The 25,507-nt window shown below is 32.2% G+C and overlaps 1 protein-coding gene across 1 annotated transcript in view; it reads right to left on the bottom strand.

Moving 5' to 3' along the window:
- Positions 1-5,694: 5,694 nt before the first annotated feature.
- The window catches only part of LOC129227429 (protein archease-like), a 31,244-nt gene continuing 11,431 nt past the window's right edge, over positions 5,695-25,507 (bottom strand). Inside the window, exons 4-9 of the mRNA XM_054861987.1 lie at positions 25,258-25,289; positions 22,049-22,127; positions 21,085-21,167; positions 17,410-17,462; positions 8,639-8,675; positions 5,695-6,140 (exon numbers count right to left, since the gene is read on the bottom strand). Of these exons, the coding sequence (XP_054717962.1) occupies positions 6,051-6,140; positions 8,639-8,675; positions 17,410-17,462; positions 21,085-21,167; positions 22,049-22,127; positions 25,258-25,289 (374 nt within the window). The 3' untranslated portion in view covers positions 5,695-6,050. The remainder of the gene's footprint in view (positions 6,141-8,638; positions 8,676-17,409; positions 17,463-21,084; positions 21,168-22,048; positions 22,128-25,257; positions 25,290-25,507) is intronic.

Here is a 25,507-nt window from a genome sequence, read left to right as displayed (position 1 = left end):
ATCCAACGTTTCTGGATCGCCTTCATAAGGATCAATATTTATAATGAAGGATTTGTCATTTCTTCGTGGGGATCCAACCGTTGTGGTCATTTTCTTTCTTGGAGGCATTAGCAATTTTATAAATATATGGAAAATCCTCAAACGAAATTATGTTTCCATTCTACAACAGCTCTAAAGGCTTGATACATCGGCACCATATGTGGTGATGTTGGCTTCATTGCTATTGGTGAAATATATTATATATGGAGGTTCATTTGTTATATTATCAGGTTCGTTTGAATGGAAAAGAAACAGGGCCGTTACTATAATTATTTAGCTTTTATTTTAGTGAATTAATTAATATCTATATGTTGTTGCAAATACGACTTAGCCCACAACAAGACACTAAATATTTAAATATCAACGAAAAGCACATTTTCTACTGATACATTAATAAAAATGCCTTACCTCATTCTTCTCAAGGCAACAAGGCATACGGGCTGTATTCGAATCGTCTGCACTGCACTGTGCTTTATACACCCACTAAAACAATTCTCCTTCGTCCCTTCTTCCCAAACATTTCCCCCGGAACCCAGGCAAGTTCCTCGCCAATTCGCCTCCTCCGCAGTAAAACGAAACCCCGCCAAAAGCGCCAACACACGCATATTTTTACTGCTCCCGAGGCCAAAAATAACAAACATGTAATTTCAGCATTACAATACCCACTTATCAAATGTTTGTTGCCACTTATGTACGAGTCACATTTAATACAGTAAAACCTCGCTACAACGCTATCCGATACAACGATAATCCCTCCGATACGATAATATTTCGTGGTCCGGTGAACTTGCATAGGAATTAATGTTATCCGTCTCTCAATATTGCAATATTCTCTACAGCAATAAACCCCTGTAAAACGATTTTTTAAAATCTTCAACCCCCCCCCCCTTTATTACAATAATTTGGTTTTCAAATAATGGAAAATATCCTATTTTATCAACTTTTGTCTTTTTTTTCCGTTTTCTCTGACAAGAGAAGACTTACTGCTTATTGTGTACTTATTCCTTTTCACAACTGTAAGAATTATTAAAAATGTTACATACCCATTTTTGAACTTCAAAATTTTTAGTAAGAACAGCAGGCAAACCATATTAATAAAATGCTCAAGAAATCCTACAAAATGGTGATAATCAACAAGATTGTAGCACAAATTAAAAATTCTGTTTTTAAATCTATAATAATTGAATGCATTCCTAGGGAGGACAGGAGAATGACATGAAATCTGGGGACAAACTTTAAAATGACATTCCTTGATTATTTAAATAATTAAATTTAGTTCAAGGATGTTATTTTACAATTTTAAGCATACACCTTTAAGTATGCTTAATTTAATACTACAAATTAAATTTGTGGAATGTTGATATAACATTTTTGAATAATTTAAGTATAATTTGAGAAACGAATGGGGGTATGTTAAAAGAGTGACTTTCTGGGTATTCAAAAATTTTTATTGGGGAAAAAAAAGTTATTGTTTTAATAGGAAGGTAATAACATCGAAAAGGTTATTTTTTCCTATTAAAAAAAGGAAATAAAATTGCATGCCAAACAATCCTTGTGATAGGCTCCCGGGACATAATATTGTTAAGATTTTTACTATCACCCAAATACATTTCTACCTAGATATTGTATACTGTAACATTAAAATGGAATGCTCTATTGTATTTCCAAAATATGTAGGCCCTCAATATAACAATATATCCCTCTACAACAATATATTTCTTTGGTACCCAAAATATCATTGTAGCGAGGTTTTACTGTATAAAAAATTTTCTTCTTGCTCTGCATATAATGGGTTTTTTGAAAGTGGAAACTTGGATTAATATCTATTTGAGCAAGAACTGCACAAAAGTTGCAAAATTAGAATTTAATGATGATCCAGTCAAACCTTGATAACCAGAATCTCCTTATCTTGGGGTGAAAATCTCCCCTGTATTTTACATAAACTCTTATGTATTTTCCATTGTTATCTTGAAATTTATTTTTCGACAATCTTGATATGCTGAAATTTTCGCTTACAAGAGAGTTTTAATGTTGTTTTCCTCGGCAGTTTATGTAATAAAATCAATTCCAGAGACATCTGCTTGTAGTTTTTCACTTTTTCCTGGAAAGTGCAAGAATAGTGAATTGGCATTTAAGGGAGATTTCTCCCAAAATGGGAAGATTGGGCGGCAAGAACATTGGGCCAAATATTCCTGGCGCCCAAAATGCTCCACTCCCAATCTTCCTAGACCGGTTTTCCCCAGGGGTTAGATTCTTTGCACTTTTCTTCAGAATGAGTGCCCACTTTGAGGACAGATGGTCCGTTTTTCATAGCGTACAAGTTAAGCGAAAACAGGAAAGTTGTTCATCATTCTGGGTTTTTACCCCCTACAAAACGGTTAATGAAAAGCTTAAATTGAATAAGAAAAGAGATAAAATTAGTACTTTGAAGTTTGAAATTTTGAAAAAAAAAAGTCACAATTGCTACTCTTTTCCAAATAACTTGTCATTCGTTATGCAAAGTGATCACCATGTATACAGGGTGTTCCGTTTTAACTTGTAAGATCTCTATTCCCGCAATCGTTAGTCCTAGATGCATACTTCCAATTGCAAAAATGTTCAAAATCAGATGCAGAGTTGAGATATTGAAAGTGTGAAGAAAAAATAAAAATGAGTCAAAAAATACAAAATATAACTTTTTATGCGGGGTCCTTGGTCCCATTACTTATATTTAGGGAAATTTTCCCCATTGAAAAATCATTCCAGTAGAAAAAGTTTGACAAAAGTACGACCAATATTCAACGAGCTATGCAACGCAGCGTTTTGTGACTTACACCACCTTATACTAGCCATCAATTACAAATTTTGGGGGGAAATATAGTGGTTAACAAGGGTTTGAAAATATATGTGTGCATATAGTGTGGTTTTTCAAATTGTCCGAAGTTTTGTGGTGAATTTTTATGTATCATGGCATAACATATGCATTTATTTTGGAACAGCAATGAAAAATATAGATACTTTGTTTTTTTACTGACAACTTCACATTCCTCTGAAAGGGCGATAAGTTTCAATTTCATCTTTTGTATGGTCCCTTAAAACTTTAAACTCGAATATCCTCTTGATATTTGGTCACAAAAGTGTCAAGTTTTTTGTGTAAGTAATAGTTTTCAATGGAGAATATTTTCCTAAAGTAAGTCCCCTAGGGCCGGTATAAAAAGTAAAATTTTTTATTTTCTGACTTATTTCTATTTTTGCTTCAAATTTTCAATATCTTAACTCTGTATCTGTTTGGAACATTTTTGCAATTGGAAGCATGCATCTAGGACTAAGGGTTACGAAATTAGAGGTTTAAGCAGGTTGAAACAGAACACCTTGTATCAATAAATAAATGGCAATGCAATGAACATTGCCTTATTTGTCCTTCAGAGTGTGGCATAGTGAATTTCTTTATTGGGATTTTATATGAATTCTGTAAGTACTTAGGGATTAAACTAGTTCATGTAAAAATAATTCAATGAAATCCTATTATAACAAAGTTTAAAGGACTAAACTGTGTTCGGTATAATTCCCTGTTACAACAAACTTCATAGGACTGAAAACTGTGTTTGGGATAATGGAATTGAAACGACATAATGGAAAAAAATTGTTACTTAAAAATTTATTCCATTGTATTCATACTCGTTATAGGAGGATTTCACTATATTCTAAATTGATAAAAAAAATTTGAAGACAAAGTAACACATTTTTGCAAAGATATGTACATATAAATATAAGAATTTTATTTTCTAATAGGAGGCAATATGATAACACATGTGATGAACGTTATATTACGTCTTGATTTCCAAGACAACAGAGCATTATTTCAAACATAAAGGTTGATTTGCTTTTCCACTCCTTCAATCTCTCAAGAGTACATCCAAATTTTTGGAATGCCATTTATAAAAAGCTTGTGTTAGAAATCCAATTCATAAGAGACAGCACAGGATTTGGTTGAGAGGCATTTAAAAGAGCAGCAATTCTGGTTTCATCATAGTTAATTGATACAGGGCATGTCACAACTCCCTCTAGGGTTTGGAAAGCTTATCAAAAAAACATGTTACAATACAGCAAAAGTGTTCACTTTATTGGAGGAAGAAATACTACAAGTTTCGTTTCCTCAATATTTCATATGAACCTTTAGTGATACAGCAGATATGAGTCGAGTTCTTGTGTCTCACTGTAACATGTTATGACGATATTTATTCAATTGTCATTGATTTTCAAAAAAGATGGGGCACCCCTTCATTATCTGACAGAAGTTCATCAATTACAAGCTTCCTGGTTGTTGTTTTGGACAAGGTTTTGATGATGACAATCGCCTTTTTTCGTGGCCACCACCTTTTCCAGACCTAACTCCATGCATTTTTTTTTATGGGGTTACATCAAAGATTGCTCCTATGTGATGTGGTTTACAAGATTTACACATAGGATTAAAACCGCATTTTCTACCTAGGAATGTTACTGCAAGTGAAACAAGAATCAGACTTGATATTTGGGCGTAAAATGTGTAGATTCTTTCTCAAGCAAAGTCAACATTGTCGCTATATTGGCAACCTGTTTGCTTTCATAAGTTTTCCAAACTCAAGTTGGAGTTGCGGAAGGGTATGATTTGTGTACTTTATCATGATAGAACTTACGACAGACTGAAGATTATTTGGTCTAAGTGGATTTTTTTGAACATAGATATTAAATCTCTGATAGTAATTAAGAGTTAGTTTTGAAATTATTTTTTATTTAAAATCCCCATTATAATAGAATTCGCTAATAACCATACAACCTTTACCAAACTGTTCTTTTTTTATGAAGGAATATTTTAAGTCTTTTTCTTACCTTTTCCATTAGTATATCAATCTTTGAAAAAAAATTCAATCAAGTGAGGTTAGCCAAGGTTTTGTATGTTGAGATACTAACCCCTTGAGCACATTTGAGGGAGTGAGAAGCAAAGCGGTGCAAGTGGACTATTTTAAGTTTTGAGTAAAATGCATTTGAAAATCAGGTCCTAGGTAGGCTTTCATTGAATTTTTTTTCTAAATCATGCTGTACAGCAGCACCTACCAGAGCTACTAGTACAATCTCTTGCCCCAAGACAAAGGAGAGGTTCATCTACCATCTGTACTGGTTATCTCCAAATTTTTAATTTTGCCACTTGCATCCCTTTGCTTCTCACTACCTCATTTGATGACTACATTGTGTCATGCACTTTGTCTTTGTACTGGATGAAGAGTGTGTTACATCATTCACACAAGGAAAAATAAACACCAAATGAAATTCTCCTAACTGGAATTTCTTCAAATAAATCCGTAACCAATGGCCTAAAACCAGGCTTTTCACATCTTTTATTTATTTATTTTTTTAGTATCTAATAAGAGCAAATTCACTTAGTAAAGTGCAAAAATAGAACCTTTGATCTATTGCTTATATCCCAGCGACATTTTAAAGCAAAGAATAGTGTTAATGCTGCAGAGGAATTAAACTATTGCATCGATGCAAGTCATTGGTTTCATAAATTTAAATTCGTGAAAAAACTCAAGATTGATACAAAAATGTGTTAACACCCTCTGTATTTAATGCTTTATTTGAAATTTATATGACTTATAGTGTGTCTATTTCTGACAGAGAGCCAAGATAAACACCTAATTTTCTTTCTTTTTTTCTTTTTTGGTCCTTAAAATTTGATAAAGCATCAAATATATACTCATGTTTACTGTTATTACTTAACATCAGAATACATTTTGAAAATAAGTTTTAAAAATTTCAAGATGAGATCAACATACAAGCTCTTTATTCAACAAATAAGTCATGCAAATTGTTTGAAAAAGCAAAATACAGAAAAACTTTTAATTAATAACTATGCAAATGATATTTAATTGCAAAAAGCATGAATATAAATTTGATTTATGAAACACTTAATAATGTAAAATTTTCATTTATAAAAGTATGAAAAATTAGATACATATTTATAAATAAAATATTTCACAGCTTTACATTGCCTTTTAAATATCAACAATCACAAAGAGTTCACTTTTATCTTCATTTTCATGAACTTGCATGTTAGAATATGTAATAGCTTTCACTTCACTTCCCTAAGAAAAGAAAATAATCATCAAAATAAAAACACATAGGGTTATTAGTTTGCGTTCAATGCACAAAATATAGCATAAAATATTTCTTTGCGAAGTATATGATTAATATGTGCATGAGATCAATAACTGCTATGTGCTTCAGAATGTTCAACAATTAATTTTTCTTAAGTTGGTTATCTCACATTCTATTAGACAATTTGGCTTGATTTATTTTGAGGGAAAGGATTTGCATACCAAATTAAAAATAGACTACCATATTAACATCTACAGTCATGTCTGTTTATAACCAAGTCTAAGGGACCAAATAAATTTTTGTTATAGCCGTAATTCCATCTACATGAATGCTCAACTTGCTGTTAATCATGGTAACTACAGCTTTAAGATTTAGAAACAGAAAATTACAAGAATTAAAAATAAACTATCTTTTACTTTTTTATTAGAAAAAAGGCTTGTTATAAAAATGAAAAGTTTCGAAAAAATCTTATACAAATCATTATATATTCTTAGAAAATAAAATTAACAACAAAAATTTAAATACAGTCTACTCTAGATCTCTCAACTTTGCTTAACTCCATTTTACGCTTCTGTCGAAGTTTTTGGATGATCTCAAATTGCTTTTAATGTTGTGTAACAGATTTTTTTAAAACCCAAAGACCACTTTGTTTAACTCAAAGGTTAAACAGCCATCTTTTAACATTTATTGTTCTGATTTTTACTTGTTTGATTTCTAGTAGAAAAACCAATTATTTCAATTTTTAATGTCTGGGGAAGTTCTTGTTGCCATTTTTACTATTTACTTCTTTAGTAGCGAAGGACATATAGAGGGAAGGAGGGAAGAACTTATAGAGAGGGATAACCACTTCTCATGATGAGAAAAATAGCTGAAACGCACTCATGGCTATTTTTTTCAAAAGATAAGTTCTTTTCAGTAGATGTATTAGAACTAGTATAAGGGGTGAGCTAGTACGAGGAGGAATTAGCAATACACTGCATTCTAGAGACATACCGAGTAGCACTTTGGCCAAGTACCGAGTTACCGAGTACTCGGCCTTTCACTACTCTGTCGAGTTACCAAGTACCAATTATGTTTTAAGAAGAACCACCGACACACATGTGATAAATTTTGAACTTATTGGAATAGTAGTATAGACCTCCTTGTCTATATAATAGTTTTTAAAACTAAATTTCTGCTGAAATTTAATTACACATTACATAAACAATTTTGTTTGTGTCAAAAATTTTACAAAAAAAAATTTTAAAAATTAAAAATAAATAAATAAAAGGTATGATTAATCAAGTTGGAATTAAAACAAATTACAGTAAAATCCCTCTAATGCGGACACTAACAGGACAATTTTTTTTGTCTGCAATAGAGTGGTGTCCGCAGGACAGGGGTTTAATAATGTTATTTGCATTGGAACTGGGGAATTAAAAATTGTTTGCATAAGAGGGGTGTCCGTTAAGAGGGGTTTCTTTGTATACTAATCAATTATAGTTCTAGTTCGCCAAACATAAATAATTTTTAAAAGCAGATAAAACAAATGTGTAGGAACACTTCAGACCACGTGTTTCTGCCCCCCCCCCCCCCCATTACAAGGAACGTCTTTTTCAGTGCATAACATGTGAGCTAAAGAATGTAAAGACATTCAACAAAAAAATCCGACTTTTGTTGGATGCCTTTAAATCCATGAGCTCCCATTTTGTGCATTGAAAAAGGAATTCCTTGTAACGCCAAAACACATGTCTGCAGTGTTCCTGCACTGTGCTTTTAATGTTGTTTTATTTCCTTTTATTTTTTAAGCAAAAGTATTTTTATGTTTTTTATAACTAATTTTTGTTTGTAGCAAAAATCCATTTTTAATATAAAAATTCCGTATTTTCTATACTTACCCTTTTTGCATAATTTTTAATAAATAAGTTTTATTTACTTTGGGGACATTAAAATAAAGATTTATTCCATTAAAGCATTACAAACTTCATTATTCTCAAAATTTAAACTTGACTTATAAATTTTAATTGTAAATGATTGCAGAATATAATGCTTGCTCTTTTTTTATAAATTTTAGTATCTGTCATAGACAATATTCAATTTTTTGCAAATACTCGGTATAGGCCAAGTATCTGATCAGAATTTGGCCGAGTACCAAGTAGCTACCGAGTGCTCGGTATGTCTCTACTGCATTCCCTTGAATGTTAACCTTCTCCTGCCTAGTAAGTGGAAATTGTCCACAATGTCATAGCAGAAAGTGAATTTGGGAAAAGACTTAACTGGTTGAACTCCTCATTTGAAGAAGTTGTTTAGTTAATTGCAGCTTTCACACTCTTTTAGTTCGTTCTTGTATACTCAAGTTTCAGAAAAATAAGCAAAAGAATGTTTTCTTTAGTATCTTCAATCTCAATTATGTTGAATGCTTTATTTGGTCCCACACATTTCGAGATATCTAGAGTCAACTGTACTTGAGTTTGAATCTAAATAAAATAAGAGAAATGGATCATACCTGTGGATGTTTATCAAGATCAAATATTTCCCCATACCTGTGAATAAAAAATTTGAATGATTTAAAGAATTAAAATGAAGGTGCATATGGTTCACAGTCTGAAGGAAAAATTAAATAAATTTACAACTCTGTATAAAAATCTGCTGTTGGTTTGATAGTTAAATTTTGAAATAAACTTGTTAATGTAAGAAAGGGGAAAAGAATGAGCAATTAGTTTTTTTTCATTTAAGTAATTTTTATTTAGACACAAACGTTATTACTATATTTTTTACTTCATGAACCAAGTAATAAAAGTACAATAATTTGTAGTAAAATACCTATTTGTTTGAATCACAGATGCATTTACCAATTACAAAAGGTTTTAAAAGTTATTGGGAGGTGTATGTTGCCATCTCTTCAAATGGCTTTTAGATATAACCTGAAGAAATGTTTCTCTTTTCTAAGTCATCCCTTCTCTAAGTCAATCTTTTTTTTTTTTTTTTTTTTAATGAAATAAATACTAGATAAAAATTAACATTTTCAGTAATTTAAGAACGACACTCAGCCTACACTATACAATGATAAAATTTATTAAGCCTTACTAACTAACATGAAATCATAATTTTAACCTACAGAATAATGTCATAAAGCTCAAAAGATTTATCAGGGGGGGGGGGGTGTGAAGTGGCTAATTAGAAACAGTGAAGCAAAAAATGACCTTCTTGACATTGAATTTCTCCAGACCATTGTTATTGTCCTAAAATCTTGGGAAGAGGTTAAAGAAAGCATGATTACAAATTGCTTTTGAAAAGCCGGGTTCTGCAGTGAAATTAGCAAAAATCAAGAAAACAAAAGAAGCATCAAGTATATGGAAGAAATTTCAATATATATATATATATATATATATATATATATTTTTTTTTCATGTGTGTGTTGATTTCAGCATTCTACAATGCAGATGAGAATCTTCAAACAGTGAAATACCCATCAGAATTGGCTTTTCTTATTAAAATTAATGAGAAAATAGAAGAATCAAAACAGGAAGAAGGAAATGATGGAGAAGCAAATTATAACAGTATTTTTTCTACAGCAACCAAGTTCTCACTGTAGCAGAAATTTCATCAATATATTCAGGGGTGAATATCTAGAAAAGTGCCAACTTGATCATGGAAATCTTCGATTTTTAAAGATACTCAGAAATTAAAGTTAATAAGGTAGTTTAACTACACATCTGTTACAGATTTTTTTAAAAATTAGGAGCAAAGTCAAAGTGAACATTTAACCCCATTTTAGGGGGTTAAATGTATGTCGCATCAAATATTTATTTGACTGTTACAGATCTGATAAATATTACAAATTTTTATACTTATTGGGCATGACACATTACCTGTATAATTTAGTTGAGTTATATAATATAAATATGTAGTAAATATATGTAATTTTTACAGAGAAATTTTAATTTGTATTGATTTTCATTAAATTATAATATCATAACATCTCACATTGAAAATTTCAATTATAAAATGCTTTTAGAAACTGAAATTATTAATTAGATTGCGGAAAAAATAACACTTAAGTCAATAATAGTTTTAAAAAAAAATTCTGAAAACAAGCTTAAAAAACAAACTAATTCAAGACAGTCAGAGTTTGGAAGCGAAGGTAGATTTGCTCAAGTTAACAGATTTATTTTTTAACCCAAATTTATAGTTTTTCATGCAGTAGTTAGGTACGAAGGTCTGAACATTTACGTAAAAGAAAACAGGGTGAAAAACAAAGATAAAATTTTATTAGAGAACTCAAATTTTTGGGAGAAAATAATGTTTCAAAAGCATATTTTAAGAAATTAAACTACTTTTCAATCATGAGATGGTCAACAAACTCATTACACAAAAAAAAGCATTGAGAAAAGCATTGGTGATGGACACATCAGTTCAGTAACAAATGGTTTCTACTTATGTGTGGCATAATTATTGCCGACATGAAAAATTGCTGAATTTTTGATTGCTGAACTTTGCTAATTAAAGATTAGAAAATTAAAAAGCATTATTATTTTCATCACAGAAAAAAAGTTTAAGAAATTTATTTTTCGTTTTAATTTGCGCTGCCAACATGACGATTCCTTTGGTAGAAACATGGAAAATTCTACCTGTAATTCTATACAACTGAAATTAAAACGTCCGATTGGAACTTATACATCGCATAAAAGGCTTCACCCCGCATAATCCATTGTAGCCAAATAAATGTTTTTTACTAGAAATGACCATCCCGGAAGTTTGCGCTCCAGGCACGGCATGAAAACTTGGGACAAGCATAAATTGCTTTTTTTATTGACGTAAATTCATTTTTTTCTAAAACACAAGAGTCAATTCTGATAGATAAACATAAAACACATTACTTCATTTTGTATCTGTTATATCTGCTGCATGTTTTATAATGCACAGGATATTTTTCAAACTTGCAATTCGAATCTGGGACAGTTACTGACATAACATAAGAGCAACAAAATGAGTTCCAGTGTCATAATTAAAGTAAAACCTCAAAATTTTGTCATGTTTATGATATTTTTTTTTTTTTTTTGGTTTTTAATCAGAGTTGGTAAGTTTCTGCCGAGGCGGTTAAAACCACTGATAGAAACTGGTTAAAACTGGCATGGCAAAAACCACTTTCTGCCACATTTGGAGCTGAAACTGGCAAAAACTCACAAAATGACAAAAAATAAATTATTGACATACAATAGAAAATGAATGGAAAAAAATACTTAATAGTAAACAAAAGCACAATATAATTACAATATCACATTGCAATATATATAATTCAAAATCAAATGTTACATTTTTTGGACCCTGCAGTTGCCTCTTAGAAAAGGTGGTTTCTAAAATCTAAACAGATTCTCAATTTAATATGCACAAATGAGAAACTTTAGAATATTCTTGCAACAGAAGAGCTAGCAGGCAAAAGGAACAAGCAATGTTCGTGAAACTTTTATCTATTGCATATGTTTTTAAACTGGTCCACCATGTAGTAACTGTTGTAGTGGTAAAAATTTGACTGAAAAAAAAAAGTTTCGAGAAATGGGGACAATTTTTTTTGCAAAGCTGTGACATTAGGTACAAATACAAAATCTACGTTAATATTAGCAAGGGAAATTCTGGCACTTTCTTGAAGCACATCATAATTTCAGTCACAAGCAATTTACATGAAGCATATAAGCGAGCATGTTACAATCAGTAATGCCTGTTAAATTCTGTATGTCAATACTCTATCCTAAGCACCCATATGCCCTTTGTTAGATTAATCCAAACATTACGAGCATCTGCAATTGAAAAGTTCAGTTTCCAAACTAAATCAATGGCACTAGCATAGGATTTTATTTTTTTTAAATGATGAAATGAAGCTTAATTTTTTTATCATTTCGAAAATATATCTTTCGATTTTATTATCCTCATTCGAAGCCAGGAATCAGTCTCACCAAACTCAAACCACTGATGATGGCTGCAGCAAAGCAAGCCGAAACATCTGGAATTTCTACCCCAATTAGACCACGGCCAATAAGCCCGGAAATGTTATCTCCTCATATTGACGCCAGCCGTGAAAGCCTTAAACAGTATTTAATTTTTTAGTTTACTAAAACAAATTTCATTTAGCAATTACTTGAGATATTAAAGACACTTTTAAGTTTCTACCAGTTTCTGTTGGTTTTTACCGGTAATAACCAGTTTCTGCCACTGGTAAGGCAAAAACTAGTTTCTGCTGGCAGAAAGCTAACCCTGTTTTTAATTGGAAGTGCTAGAGAAATTCATCTGAGAGGATAAAAGTGCTAAGTGCTTTGAATGTATTATAAAATTTGCTTGGCAAAAAAAAAAAAAATAGTAAGAAACATGAAACAGAGCAAAAGAAATAATTTACTTCAAAAGATTTAAATTATAAGTGTCTAATTATTTAAGTACAATTAATATTGAAATTGTGGGGACTCCAGGTCAGTGAACTCCGGACCTCCTCTTCAACCGTTTAAAGCTCCAGATGATCATCGCAATCAGTAGCGAACACGTGCGCGCTACTCAACTCAGCTGGGGAGAGATAACACACGTGCGCTCCGTCGAAGCGAGGTTGTTCATGGAGAGCTTGTGTACAGCGTTGGTTCGCCTGACAGCGAACTTTTCAAATGTTCCCTTTTTACTGTTTAAAGTTTTAATGTTTTAGTAGCCTTTTGCTCAGTTTTTAATGTTCATGTAGATCTTTTACAACAATAAATATATTTAAAAGATAAGCCTTACAGCATCCTTAGTGGTTACCCAGTGAACTGTGAATACTCAACCATATCAATGTGGAGTTAGAGTTGGTGCTGCTATGTGACTTTAGTTATGCCTGCTGTTGTTTCGAGCTACCTTAGCGACTGTTTTCTGTTTTCTGGTACAAATGGATACTTTCAAGGCTGACGCTAAATGTCGGATTTCTACTTTGCAGCTGGAATGGAGGTGAGTTATCTATTTCTGTGACCAAGAGTCCCCCCCCCCCCCACAATTTTTTGTTTTGTATTTTCATTCTGTAATATGTCTGAAAACGAACAAGCAGCTCTTAACGGTTTCAGGGCTCCCAACACATTTTAGCTTCAGAAAAGGGTAAAAGAGGACCATTTTCACTCAAAAAGAGGACTAAAGAGGACCAGTTAGGATCAAAAAGAGGACCTTGGGAGGACCACTCATAGTTAAACCCAGGGAAGCACCAACAGACAAATTAGTTGCCAGCTGCTAAATTCGTGAAGATAATTTGTTAACTATAATAATGATAAAATTCCTTTATCACCTGTGAAAATCTTTTTATCCATTGAGTAATATTATTTACACAAATATTTGGATGGGGGGGGGGGGGGCACTTATTTCAGCACTTAAGGCAGCCTCTTTAGAATTAAATAGGCATAATGATACATTTCGACTTGAACCAGCGATGCTGGTAGTTTCACTGAAGGATAGATGAAGCTGCGCTTCATCTTTATTTAGTTTAAAATTATTTTCATGTTTTTCTGTCTTGTAATGCTTCTTAATAGCGTTATATTCCTTCTCACCCCATATTAATCTATCATACACAAAACAAAAAACGTTATTCTCTTGTTGTTTTCCCCAGTCTCTAATTTTGTTCCGATCTTCATCAGTTTCATCTAACTATTTGCTGAGAAATTTGCACTTCCCCATGACTCACACTGAAATCTAAAAAATATTGTTGTGATTTTCAACAAAGCTACAACTGAGTTTATAATAAAATTATTTTATATTTGAATTTTAAATTAATCTCTTATCACAGGGTTCATACCCTTTAGGGAGGAAAAAAATTAAGCACTTTTCAAGAGTAAAAAAATATTTTTCAAGGTACTACTCTAAATTTGCACTATAAATATTGCATGCAGATTTCAATTAATGCTAACATATAAATAACAGGAAGTAATATAAAAAGTATAGGAAAACAAACTGCTTTTTTTTTCATAAGAGACACTTTGATAAAAAAAATCTACTGTATTGAAAGTTTTCCTAAAAATGTCTGAAATGCCTAATCACTAAGAGAAGCAGATTACATGAGGCTTAGTTTTGCAATTTTCACATTCAAAGTATATTTTCAAGAATCATAAAGCTTAGATTTAAAAAAAAAACTCCATGATTGCAAGGCTATGAGTGCTTTGAATTTTTATGGGGGGGGGGGGGGACTAATTCCCCTATTTAGTAGTCATCATAACAATGAAAGATGTACATAAATTCAACTTTATAAAATTTTGCAATTCAACTTTGTTTCAAATACAAACACTAAGTTAAAATGTTATGCCCTCAATTGTTTACATTTAATATCCCTCCCCATTAAAAAAAAGTAATATACCGAAAATAAGCTAATAATAATTAAAATTTAAGTTTGCAAAACTAGAAATTAGAATTAAAAAAAACATTAATTTTATAGTTATTTAAATAAAAATTAAAACGAGTTAATCTAATGTAGCATGTCAAAACAACTTCAAACTGCCAAAAATATAAAAATATTTATTAGATGCAAAACGATTGAAAGCTCAGATAAGCATATTTTCACAAACCAAGTTCAATTTTGGCATGTTTTCCATAAAATAAATTTATTTATTTTCTACTAAACTCTATATTGTGATGTGCGAGATGCAAGTATCTGTCCATACGTCCCAGTGAAGTCCCGCAGGAAAGTTTTCCTGAACTATCACCGCTTGTCACACTCAGGCATTAAAGTTTCGCGTAAACTACTGCAGAAGCGTTTCGTTTGGCCTGGGATACACAAGGACATAGCGGAATGGACTCGTGCTTGTATTCAGTGCCAGAGGTCTAAGGTGCACCGACATACAGTTAGCCCTCTGAAAAGCTTCAATCTGCCTTCACAACGGTTTAGCCACGTCCACGTCGACCTCGTTGGACCACTCACTCCTTCGAATGGATATCGTTATTTGTTAACTTGTGTTGATCGCTATACCCGTTGGCCAGAAGCCGTCCCTCTGGTTGACATTTTTGCAGACACAGTAGCAGGACAGTTTTACAGAACGTGGATCTGTTGGTTTGGAGTTCCAGATTTCGTCACTACTGACCAAGGTAGACAGTTCGAGTCCGAACTCTTTACGTCTCTTACAAAATTCCTGGGAATCTACAAAATTCGGACATCACCCTACCATCCGTCTTCTAATGGACTGGTGGAAAGGTTCCACTGTTCACTCAAGCAGTCGTTACGCTGTCACACTTCGACTCATTGGGATGAGGTTCTTCCTACAGTGCTTTTGGGGCTCCGAACAGCTTACAAAGCTGACCTTTCTGCAACCGCTGCCGAAATGGTGTACGGCTCATCTTTGCGTCTTCCAGGAGAGTTTCTCCAGCCCATGGACACCAGCATAGTCCTCGACCCTACCAAGTTTGTGCACAAGCTGAGAGACTGTATGTCATCCTTAAAGCCAGTGCCTACTAGTGCCCACTTTTGTGCAGAAGGACTTGTTAACGTCGACTCATGTGTTCCTTCACATTGACTCTCTACGAAAGTCTTTGGAGCCAACTTATTCCGGTCCTCATGAAGTGCTCGCTACACAGGAAAAGACTTTTCGCATTAAAATCAACTACAAAGAGGCAGTTGTGAGTATCGATCGGCTAAAACCTGCTTTCCTTTGGGTTACGGATACTGTATCAACCCCATCACCTCCAGTACAACCTGAAAAATTGACTCCGGCATCCTTAGAACTACCTACTAGTGCTCCATCGAAAACCACAGAGGAGTTTTACACCACACAATCAGGGCGTCGTGTTCGATTCCATAAGTATTCATAAAGCATATCATTGTCACTGGAGGGGAAGTACTGTGGTGACTCCAGGTCAGTGGACTCCAGAACTCCTCTTCAACCGTTTACAGCTTCAGATGATCATCGCAATCAGTAGCGAACACGTGCGCGCTACTCAACTCAGCTGGGGAGAGATAACACACGTGCGCTCCGTCGAAGCGAGGTTGTTCATGGAGAGCTTGTGTACAGCGTTGGTTCGCCCGACAGCGAACTTTGCAAATGTTCCCTTTTTACTGTTTAAAGTTTTAATGTTTTAGTAGCCTTTTGCTCAGTTTTTAATGTTCATGTAGATCTTTTACAATAATAAATATATTTAAAGGATAAGCCTTACAGCGTCCTTAAAATTAAAACTTTGTACTTTTACAACATTTTAATTTTGGTTTTGTAAAATTTACAATTAAATTCAAATTAGACTAATGTTTTAAAAATGTCCCCCTTTTTATAATAGTTTGGATGTTTCAATAGAAAAATTACACCTGAATCTTATTCAGTTTTCAATTAGTCAAATTTTCGGTAACTCAAAGTTTATTTTAAATAAAAAAATCATATATAAGCAATGTATATACTGTCAACCCCGCTTAATCGAATATCATTGGTTTTAAGAAATATTATTCGATTAAGCAGGGAAGTTTTCTGTACCTTTCTAAATAAACAACATTTGTCTTAAAATGTAATAATATTAAATCAATAACTATGTAAAGGAAATAATTAATGTGTTTGGTAAAAAGTTTTTGAAATAAGCTGAATAAAAGACAAAATGGTTGAAAACTAAGTCCGTTTAAAAATTTTAAAAAGTAACTTACAACTTTGTTTTACCATGTTGTTTTCACTACATTATTTTTTGAAAAAAGTCCATATTAATGGATAGCTCGTTCAAGGTCCTTTAAGAACATGTTTTCTGAAACCCTTTTTCCACTCCTCATCTACTGTGTTTTACATTCAATTTTCATCAATTTATTATCGTCTTAACTGTGTACATTTGTGTTTTTTAATTTATTATCAACTGTGCTATTTTTTCTTAATGGCAAAGACAAAAGAAATTTGATAGAAAAGTAGAAATGTATTGATGGAATGGGAATGTTGTTTTCCTCACCCGTTGTCGGCAAAAACTATTACTTTATGTTTTTACGTCAATAATATTTCTTGCTTAATTTCTTTCCAACTTATTAGAGAAGATTTCAGCAAAAATAGTTGGGAAAGCTGATCAATATTATTCGATTATCCAAGGAAAATATTCGATTAAGTGGGGATCTTTAGCATTGCGTTCATGGGGAAATATTCGGTTCTGGGAGGTTTTCTTCGTATGAGCGGGGTATTCGTTTATCGGTTACCCGATTAAGAGGGGCTGACAGTATTTATATATGTATATATATATATATATATATATATATATACACATTATTTTCCCTTTTCCTTTAGACATTTTAAATTTTGAATGCATTTAGGCTGTATTGTCTTTGAAAAAGGCACTTACCCACGGGCTTTTATTTTGAAATTCTGTTTGTCAAAATTCAATATTTTCACTTTCTGAAATAAAGTTGAGAGAAAAACTATTACTCATCTTATGGCATTATCTTCACTTAGGATGTAATAAATAGAAAAAGACTCGTGAAGTGATGCATTGCATATAAAAATGAATGGAAATGAAACATGAATAAATGGTCTTTTACTATCACATTTTGGAAGCATTGGAAAAGAATTTTAGATCAGTCCCATTTTTATGCATAAGGATAATTAATTCACTTATGTCAGTGTTACTTCAGTAAGAACAGTATTTAAACAAATTGGGTCTTAAAGTTATAACAATAACTAAATCTATATTTATTTCATTATTGTAGAATTTTAACTAAATTAATGTTTTAAAAGGAAAAAACCATAAATGTTTAATAATGCTGCTAAATGTAAGATTAATATCTGACCATATTCTTGTCTTAAGCATGACATTAATGTTTTGTTTCAAAGGTCAACAGTACTGGTTATGCTATTGCAACAACTTTAGAAATAGAGGTTTGGACATGACCGTATAAAATTGTCATGTACCAAAAACCATCTTATATTGTACTCCCTGTGGCAGAATTTTATTTTACTTTGTGCGACAAATTTTCTGGACCTTTTTTCTTTCTGCAAGAATGCTCCGTGAAGTAAAAAATGAACTAATGGACAAACTTAAGTGCAGTTCATTTCAAAAGTGAAAAATTTATTTTACGAATTTCACACAACTTCTTGTTTAGGTAAATTCATTTATACAAAAACCAAAAGCATTAAAGCTCAGTATCAGAGCTTCCAACGGATTTTCAGCTCTGGAGGAAAAAACGGGGGGGGGGGGGGGGTCACTTCTTTCAGGGGAAAAAAAGTGACCTTCAGCTAAATCTATATGGTAAAAAATATTAACACCATGGTAACAGCAATTGGTAAGTGGAGAAAAAAATCAAATCAAACCAAAAGCAATCATGCTAGTTTATGTAATGCTAGTGTAAATTATTATGTTATAGCTGGGGGCGATTGTTTAAACAGAGATGCCGCTTTCATATTTGAGTTTCCAGTCTTAATCTCTTAGCACTTACTTATCTGTAGTTCTCAATACCAGAAAAATACAGATGCAACATCTATTCAATACTCAAAGAAATAAGATCCACGAAGTATTCCCCCTCCCCCCAAAGGAAAATGAATTTAATTAAAATATGGATTACAGTTTGAAGGAAAAAAAAAACTAAAACATGCATGTGATTTGGAGAAAAAAAATAAATACAGGGCACCCTCGCATCAAAAATTGATATATGCAATACACAAGATTATAAACAAAGTATCCCCCTCTCCCCAAAAGGAAAATAAATTTAATTAAAAAACACATTTTATTCAGAAAAAATGGAATTCAACCACCCCCCAGAAGAAAATAGGATTTTTTTAAAAAACTAAAGCAAAAAAGAAATCCCACCCAGGGATTACCCCCCCCCCCTCCCCCACTTAAGGGCATGGGCGCACCCCCTTCAATATCCGGGAAACCCCCCAATGAAAAATACCTCTCAAAACAACTCCCCCCTTACAAATTTTAATGTCCGAGTATGCGCCATGACCCCCCCCCCCCCCCCGCCAGAGGTGGGCTCCCCTGCCCTCTCTTTCATGTGAAAAAAAAGAATTTAAAACAAGTACTGGAGCAAACAAAAGTTCCCTTTCCATACGAAGTAAAAATAATTTAATTAGAATATCCTTTTAGAAAAAAATCTAACTTCTTCAAAGAGAGAAAGGTTTTCATTCATGTAAGCACCCCTATCTGAATAACGATTGGTCAGCTCAAAAGAAAACACAATTTATCAAGTATTCTATCTGTTTTCTGTTGCTGCAACTTGCGAAACCGCAAATAAGCAATTTTTAAGGGCTTAAATTAATTTTTCAACAGAGGTGAAAAAAAAACAAGTCGGCACAAGTCTTTCAAACAAACACAAACATGTGCGTTGCCAGCCACTCTTCTTTGATCAATATACAGGGTTGCTTTAAAATTGCTCCACGTGGTCATCAATGATCGCTCGATTTGGCGCTCGCCAAAAATTTTTTTTTTGTAAAATGTCGCAATTATTTTATTTTTCGTGGGAAATCAGCCCTTTTCCTTAATTCATAGTCCAGTTACATTTTTTACAGTGAAACGGCTATCCTCCTTTGGTATTGTTCTGCAGAATGATTTTATTGCTGACCTTTTTTTTCCCTATCCCTTTTTTTCCCCCCTTAGTGCAAAATCTTTCTGCATAAATTCTCTCTCATTCTGCGACAATGTCGCGGTGTCGGCAGCTTTCTGCCACGGGGATTGTACTCAGTGATGGATTTTCAAATTACACACAAAAAGATTCAAACCACAAGAATATTATGCATTATTAAACAAGCTTCAATTCTGTGTGATATGTACAGGAATTAATATTAAATTCCAAAACTTTAAAAATCACGACCCTGAGGACCAGACCTCATATTAAGATGAATTGCAGCCCAAAACATATATTAAGAAATACATTTAAAAAAAAATTAGATATAAAAAAGCAGCAAAAAAAAGATAATCACAATTTTTTTAGTTGCAACAGCAGAATCAAGAGAGAAAAATTGAAAATCCTCTTCAAAGCCTTGCTTATGAACTAAAACATAGCCCCACTAGATGGTACTGACACTTAATGGGCCTTAACAATTTATGACATTTCTGTGCTAAACGGATGCAGCTCATGCATCCACCAATCAATGTCAACATTACAAAGTTTGTTTATTTTTGATTGGACTTCGGCCATTTTGACTGAAAGAGGCGCTAAACGGAACCCCTGCATCCACCAATCAATGGCAACGTAAAGGAAACAGGGGTTCAATGTAGAGCTCTCTTTGTTGCCATGAGTTTCAGCGATTGTCACGGCCTATAATTAAGTGGGACCATGACTAAAATCAATTATAACTATTTTATATAACAAATAGAAAATGGCAGCAGATGAAAATTTTAAATCATTGAGCATTCACAGACAGTCTGACAATAATGAAGTTAATACTAATAGACTGAAAGGTTTAGAATTTTATTCAAAATTTACTTTAAAATGTTATTATTCCAGTTCTATAAAACTTGGAAGATCCAATCAAACTCCATTATATACAGAAAAATTTATTCTTTTGATTGGTACCAATATTTTAAATGAGCAAGTCAAATTGCAAAAGGTTCTGCTTTTCATTATTTTTAATGGATATCGTTAGTAATTCAAATCCTACAAAGATGAGATCTAACTAACATTCTTGATCAAGTCATCTTTTGAACAAAAAAATTAATACTCAAAAACTGTTCATCCTTTTAGGAGCTGCGATTCGACAGACACAGATACTGACACATCAAACTTAAAACTCTTCCTTTTTGTGTGGGGGGGTTAAAAATTATATTGCTGGTATTTTCCCTGAAGGAAATAAAGGCAACGAAATTTTTCAGGAAAAATTTTATGCTGTAATTTTTTTTTTTTTTTTTAAATATTTATCAACAAATATCAAACATATAAGCATAAATATTTTAAAACATTAATTTCATTTTTTACACACTTTTGCAATTTTTTTCCATTTGGAAACTATGTCATTACCTGTGGAACTGTCAAAAGAAAAACATAAAATGAGTCTTTCACTCTTGTTAAATAATAATGCTTACCCTTGCAATGAAGTACGGCTCAGCACTAAATATATACAGAAATTCATCAAGGTAATGAAATAAAAGTGAGAGCATATCATGACCTGCAAAATAATTATAAAAAATTAAACTTAGCCTTTGAAATTATTCATTTAATTTAAATTTTAGCACCTTGGAAAATGTGAGGAAAAGGGGGTAATTTTTATGGTACAGGAACCTTATGGTATGGAACCTTAATCATCCAAGCTAATTGGGACCTCTTGTGCCTTGGATGCCGGAAATCTTGCACAATAGAAACATTGTATAAAAACTCTTGTCGGGGTCACAAATTTTTAAAATCTATTCATTAAAAATGCAATAGACCAATTTTAAAACATGAAAATTAACATAAAAAAAGCAATGTTTTGCGGTTAAAAACTAAAATAGGCAAATAATTTGTAATAAATTTTAAAAATTGGTTAAATTTTTTTACAATGACAAGTTAATTATTGAAAGATGCTTTAAAAAAAAATTAAAAATCCAGAACATATTTTTATTTTCAAATCGAAAACTCATTTTATTAAATTTACATTTTTTAAAAAAGAAACAAAATGCCGGAAAAATAGAGCACCTTGTCTTTCTTAGGGCTTGCTTTTTTACAAATACAATAGACTCCATTATTGATTCGGTTACCAGAAACCTCGGTCAATCTAGGTTCAACTGTATTGCGTTTGAATGTTTTATTATTTTTTTATATATTCAATTCCAAAAGTAATCAAGTAACCAAGCACATAATAAAAAAATGAATTACAGTGGAAAATTACCTAAAATCAATGAACTAAATGAGAGCAACTACAATTGAAAATTACTTTTACAGGAAAGTATGACATGTTTAATTTCAAATTGTATGCCTGATTCAGAATTAAGTGCAAGTTGCAATAAATAATTTAAAGTAAAAACTATAACACTTTCTATGTACAACAAACAAGACATTTGAAAACAATACCTTCTGCTTCAATGTCTTGTGTCATCAGGACATCGACTTTATCTATTTCTGTCATGTAACCAAACATAGCAACAGCAGCCTGAAAAAGTGAATGATATACTTACAAAATTCTACATCCACTAAAAGCATCAGCAAAATGGGACATAATGAAAACACCCTGGTAGTACAGATAGTACGGTTCAAATTCAAAATGTCGACATGAACTAATTAATACATATACAATCCATCATACACATACGCCATTAAACTAAAACAAACTTTGAAATCGGGTTTTTATAGGTATTCCAAGCAGTCAAAGAATTTTCAGGATTTATTACATGAATAACCAAAACATAAGCATGCCTGTATACATTATGCTTTTAAAGGGGTATTGCTACTTCCTAACTCTCCTAAAAGGCCCTCAATCTCTTTGTACCCGAGAACATATTCTAGAATACGTACAGACGGCCGGCACCATTTTTTCAAGTTGCATTAATTGCACAACATAACTTAGCATATAAAAATTATAGAGCTTAAACAAGCTCTTGTTCATTATTTATAGTTTAAAAGGTGGTGCTTTAACATGTGGTGCCAATGTTACTCTATATTGCATATACTGGAGCTTGGACAATCTCTTTTAGTTCATAGTTAAATTTTTTGGTCTTTTGACCATATTTATTGAATCCCCCACGGCTGATGAGCTCTGGATTCATACTTTGTTCTTTCCTATTAACTAGCTGCTTGCAATTTTCCTTTTCTCATCATTATTGTTTGTATACATTGTTTAATATTTGGTATTTGGCTTGCATATTGTTTATATATATATATATATATATATTTATCCTAGTCAAATAGCGGCGGGCTGGGCATACGTAAAACGATCGGCAGGTGCAATGGTGTCTGCAGGTACGCCCTAAATGATGGTTCACTTTGGAACTTATACTGTTGTTTGGAAATGCTAATATAGAAAGCAAAATGAAACATGAGAATGCTGGAAAAAGTTAAGCTGAGGAGTGAAAAAATATAATTTTGACTTTTAAATAAACCAGTCACCAAAACAATTTATGAGAATTTGCATTTTGGCACTGCTTAAAAATAGGGTAACGGCACCAGTGACAGACGTGCTTAAGACGTTACTTTCAGGTTAACTCAATTTTCTGAGCCTTTTAATTTATAGACTTTTTAAACTATTTTTTTTTTTTTTTGCATGCAACTACCTCTTTCCTAATGTTTGGCTACTTCTGGATCCTCTGAATTAGTCAATTCTTTTTTAGCCTACTTTCCCAGTAAAAGTCAGAAAAAGAAGAAAAAAGCATGAAAGAAGGCTTAATGCATCTTAAAAATATCGCGAAAATACAAAAAAAGTCAAAAATAAATAAAATAATTAAATAAATATCGAAAAATTAAAAATTGGAAAGTAGGGTATTGAGATGGGGGAAAATGTCTGTCGGTCTGTCTGTCTGTCCCCCCCTAATAACTGTTGAATGGATAGTCCGATTCGAACAAACTTTTTTTTGTTCGAAAGATCTCGGCGAGGACACCTCATTCTCATATCTCACTTTTTGATTTGTACTATTTTTTGTTCAATTTTGAACAGTTCAAAAAAACTTAACATTAGCGCCTACGGGGAAATTCAAGGCAATTCCGAACTGTGAGGCGAATTTGCTTCAAACAAACTTTGTAGGAAAAAGCTTTTGATGAAAAACTTGTATATAAAATATCTTTTTGATTTGAACAATTTTCCGTTCAATTTTGAACAGTTCAAATCCCTTAACATTAGCGCCTACGGAGAAACTGAAAATCAATGTAGATTCCGTACTTGAAGGCGGATTTTTTTCAAAAAAATTTTGTTGGAAATAGCTCTTGACGTATCTTATGTTTCTACATAAAGATATGCGCAGACGATTTTTTTTTTTTTTTTGACAATGAAAAGTATTTCTTTAAGTTGACATTTTATTTTTTTTTATTTATTTTGGTAAGTTCATTAATTCATTAAAAAAATTATTTTTGGCAACAGGGGAAAAAAGAAACGATTTTTTTTTTTTTTTTGATACGATGTATTTATTTTAATGAGCTTATTAATTTTAATTATTATTTTTTCGTTTTGAAAGCTGTTAAAGAATTTTTTTTAATGGAAAAAAGTGTATTAGCTGCTTTGTTTAAAAGGTGCTGCTTTTTTTTTACAGGAATATTTTATTCTTAGAAATTAGCTTAAAATATTTTAAAAATATGTTTGAAACAATTTGCGATTTTAACCATTTTTGAAAATATTGATCAGGTACTGGAAAGTAGTATGGGTATACGGAAAAGTAGGCTCGTATAGTTCTAGACGGAACTTCTTGTTTATTTGTTCAATTTCGAAAAAAGGTCTGACCCCCAGTAACAGACACTGAACAATCTGATGATACCCATTAGCAGATAGGATGATGAAAGGATGAGTATTAGACAAAATTCCCTTTTTCTCTTCAAAATGTGCAAAAATTCTTTATTTTTATACTTAAGCCTCATTAAATTCAAATGAACATGAAACACCGGCAGACCTTATGGTGGCTGTTCATAACCTTTCACCACTGCCTTATAAATACCAACTGGCTCATAAAATTCACTTTGACAAGACTAGATGGTTGCTCCATATTCATGGGTAGCAGCAACATCAATTATACCTGCCTAAAATTCTTATTTAAATCCATCCTTACGACTGTCTGTTACTGGACACTTGTCTGTTACTGATGCTGTTACCCTACACGTACAAGACAATTATTTTGGAAAACAGTATTTAAAATAGAAAAAAAAATGAAAATGTTTTTAACTAATGATATTACCACAAGGTATTTTAATTAAAAATTTACAATAAATCTAACTTATTTGCATCATTAGGGATATTTAATAAATTAGTATATTATGCAAAACTTAATTTATACTGGTAGAAAAACTAAGTTCCTTTTTAAAAATTGATAATACAGTGAAACCTGCGTAAGTTGACCACTTGCGGTGCACTACTTAAGTGGTCAACTTAAACAGGTGATCAACTTACAGAGGTTGATTTATATGATAAGGGCTACTTCCATGCCTGAATAAAGTGGTCAACTTAGACAGGTGGTCAACTTCACAGGTTTTACTGTATATTCAAATGGTAAATAATTGCATAAACAATTTGACTTTATCTGATTACAAATTATCAAGTTCCAGACAAGGGCTCTGGTATCAGTCATGAGAAATATGCATCTTACCTGTTCAAATGCTTCGGTCAATGTGTCACCCCCTAATTATACAACGTTAAGAAAAACAAATTGCAATTGCAAAATAGCTAAACAGGAAACAACAAAAGTATAATTGAATTTTTGTACACAGTCAAATTAAAATGCTTGTTAATTAAACTGAATAAACTACAGAAATTTTTTTTTTAAAAAAAGTCATTATCAGTAAAGATAAGTTTTGGATAGGTTACAAACTTACGAAAAATTCTCAGGACAGAAAGGT

The sequence above is a fragment of the Uloborus diversus genome, chromosome 8, assembly GCF_026930045.1.
Source record: "Uloborus diversus isolate 005 chromosome 8, Udiv.v.3.1, whole genome shotgun sequence".
Classification (NCBI taxonomy): domain Eukaryota; kingdom Metazoa; phylum Arthropoda; class Arachnida; order Araneae; family Uloboridae; genus Uloborus; species Uloborus diversus.
This window is presented reverse-complemented; position numbering and strand designations above follow the sequence as displayed.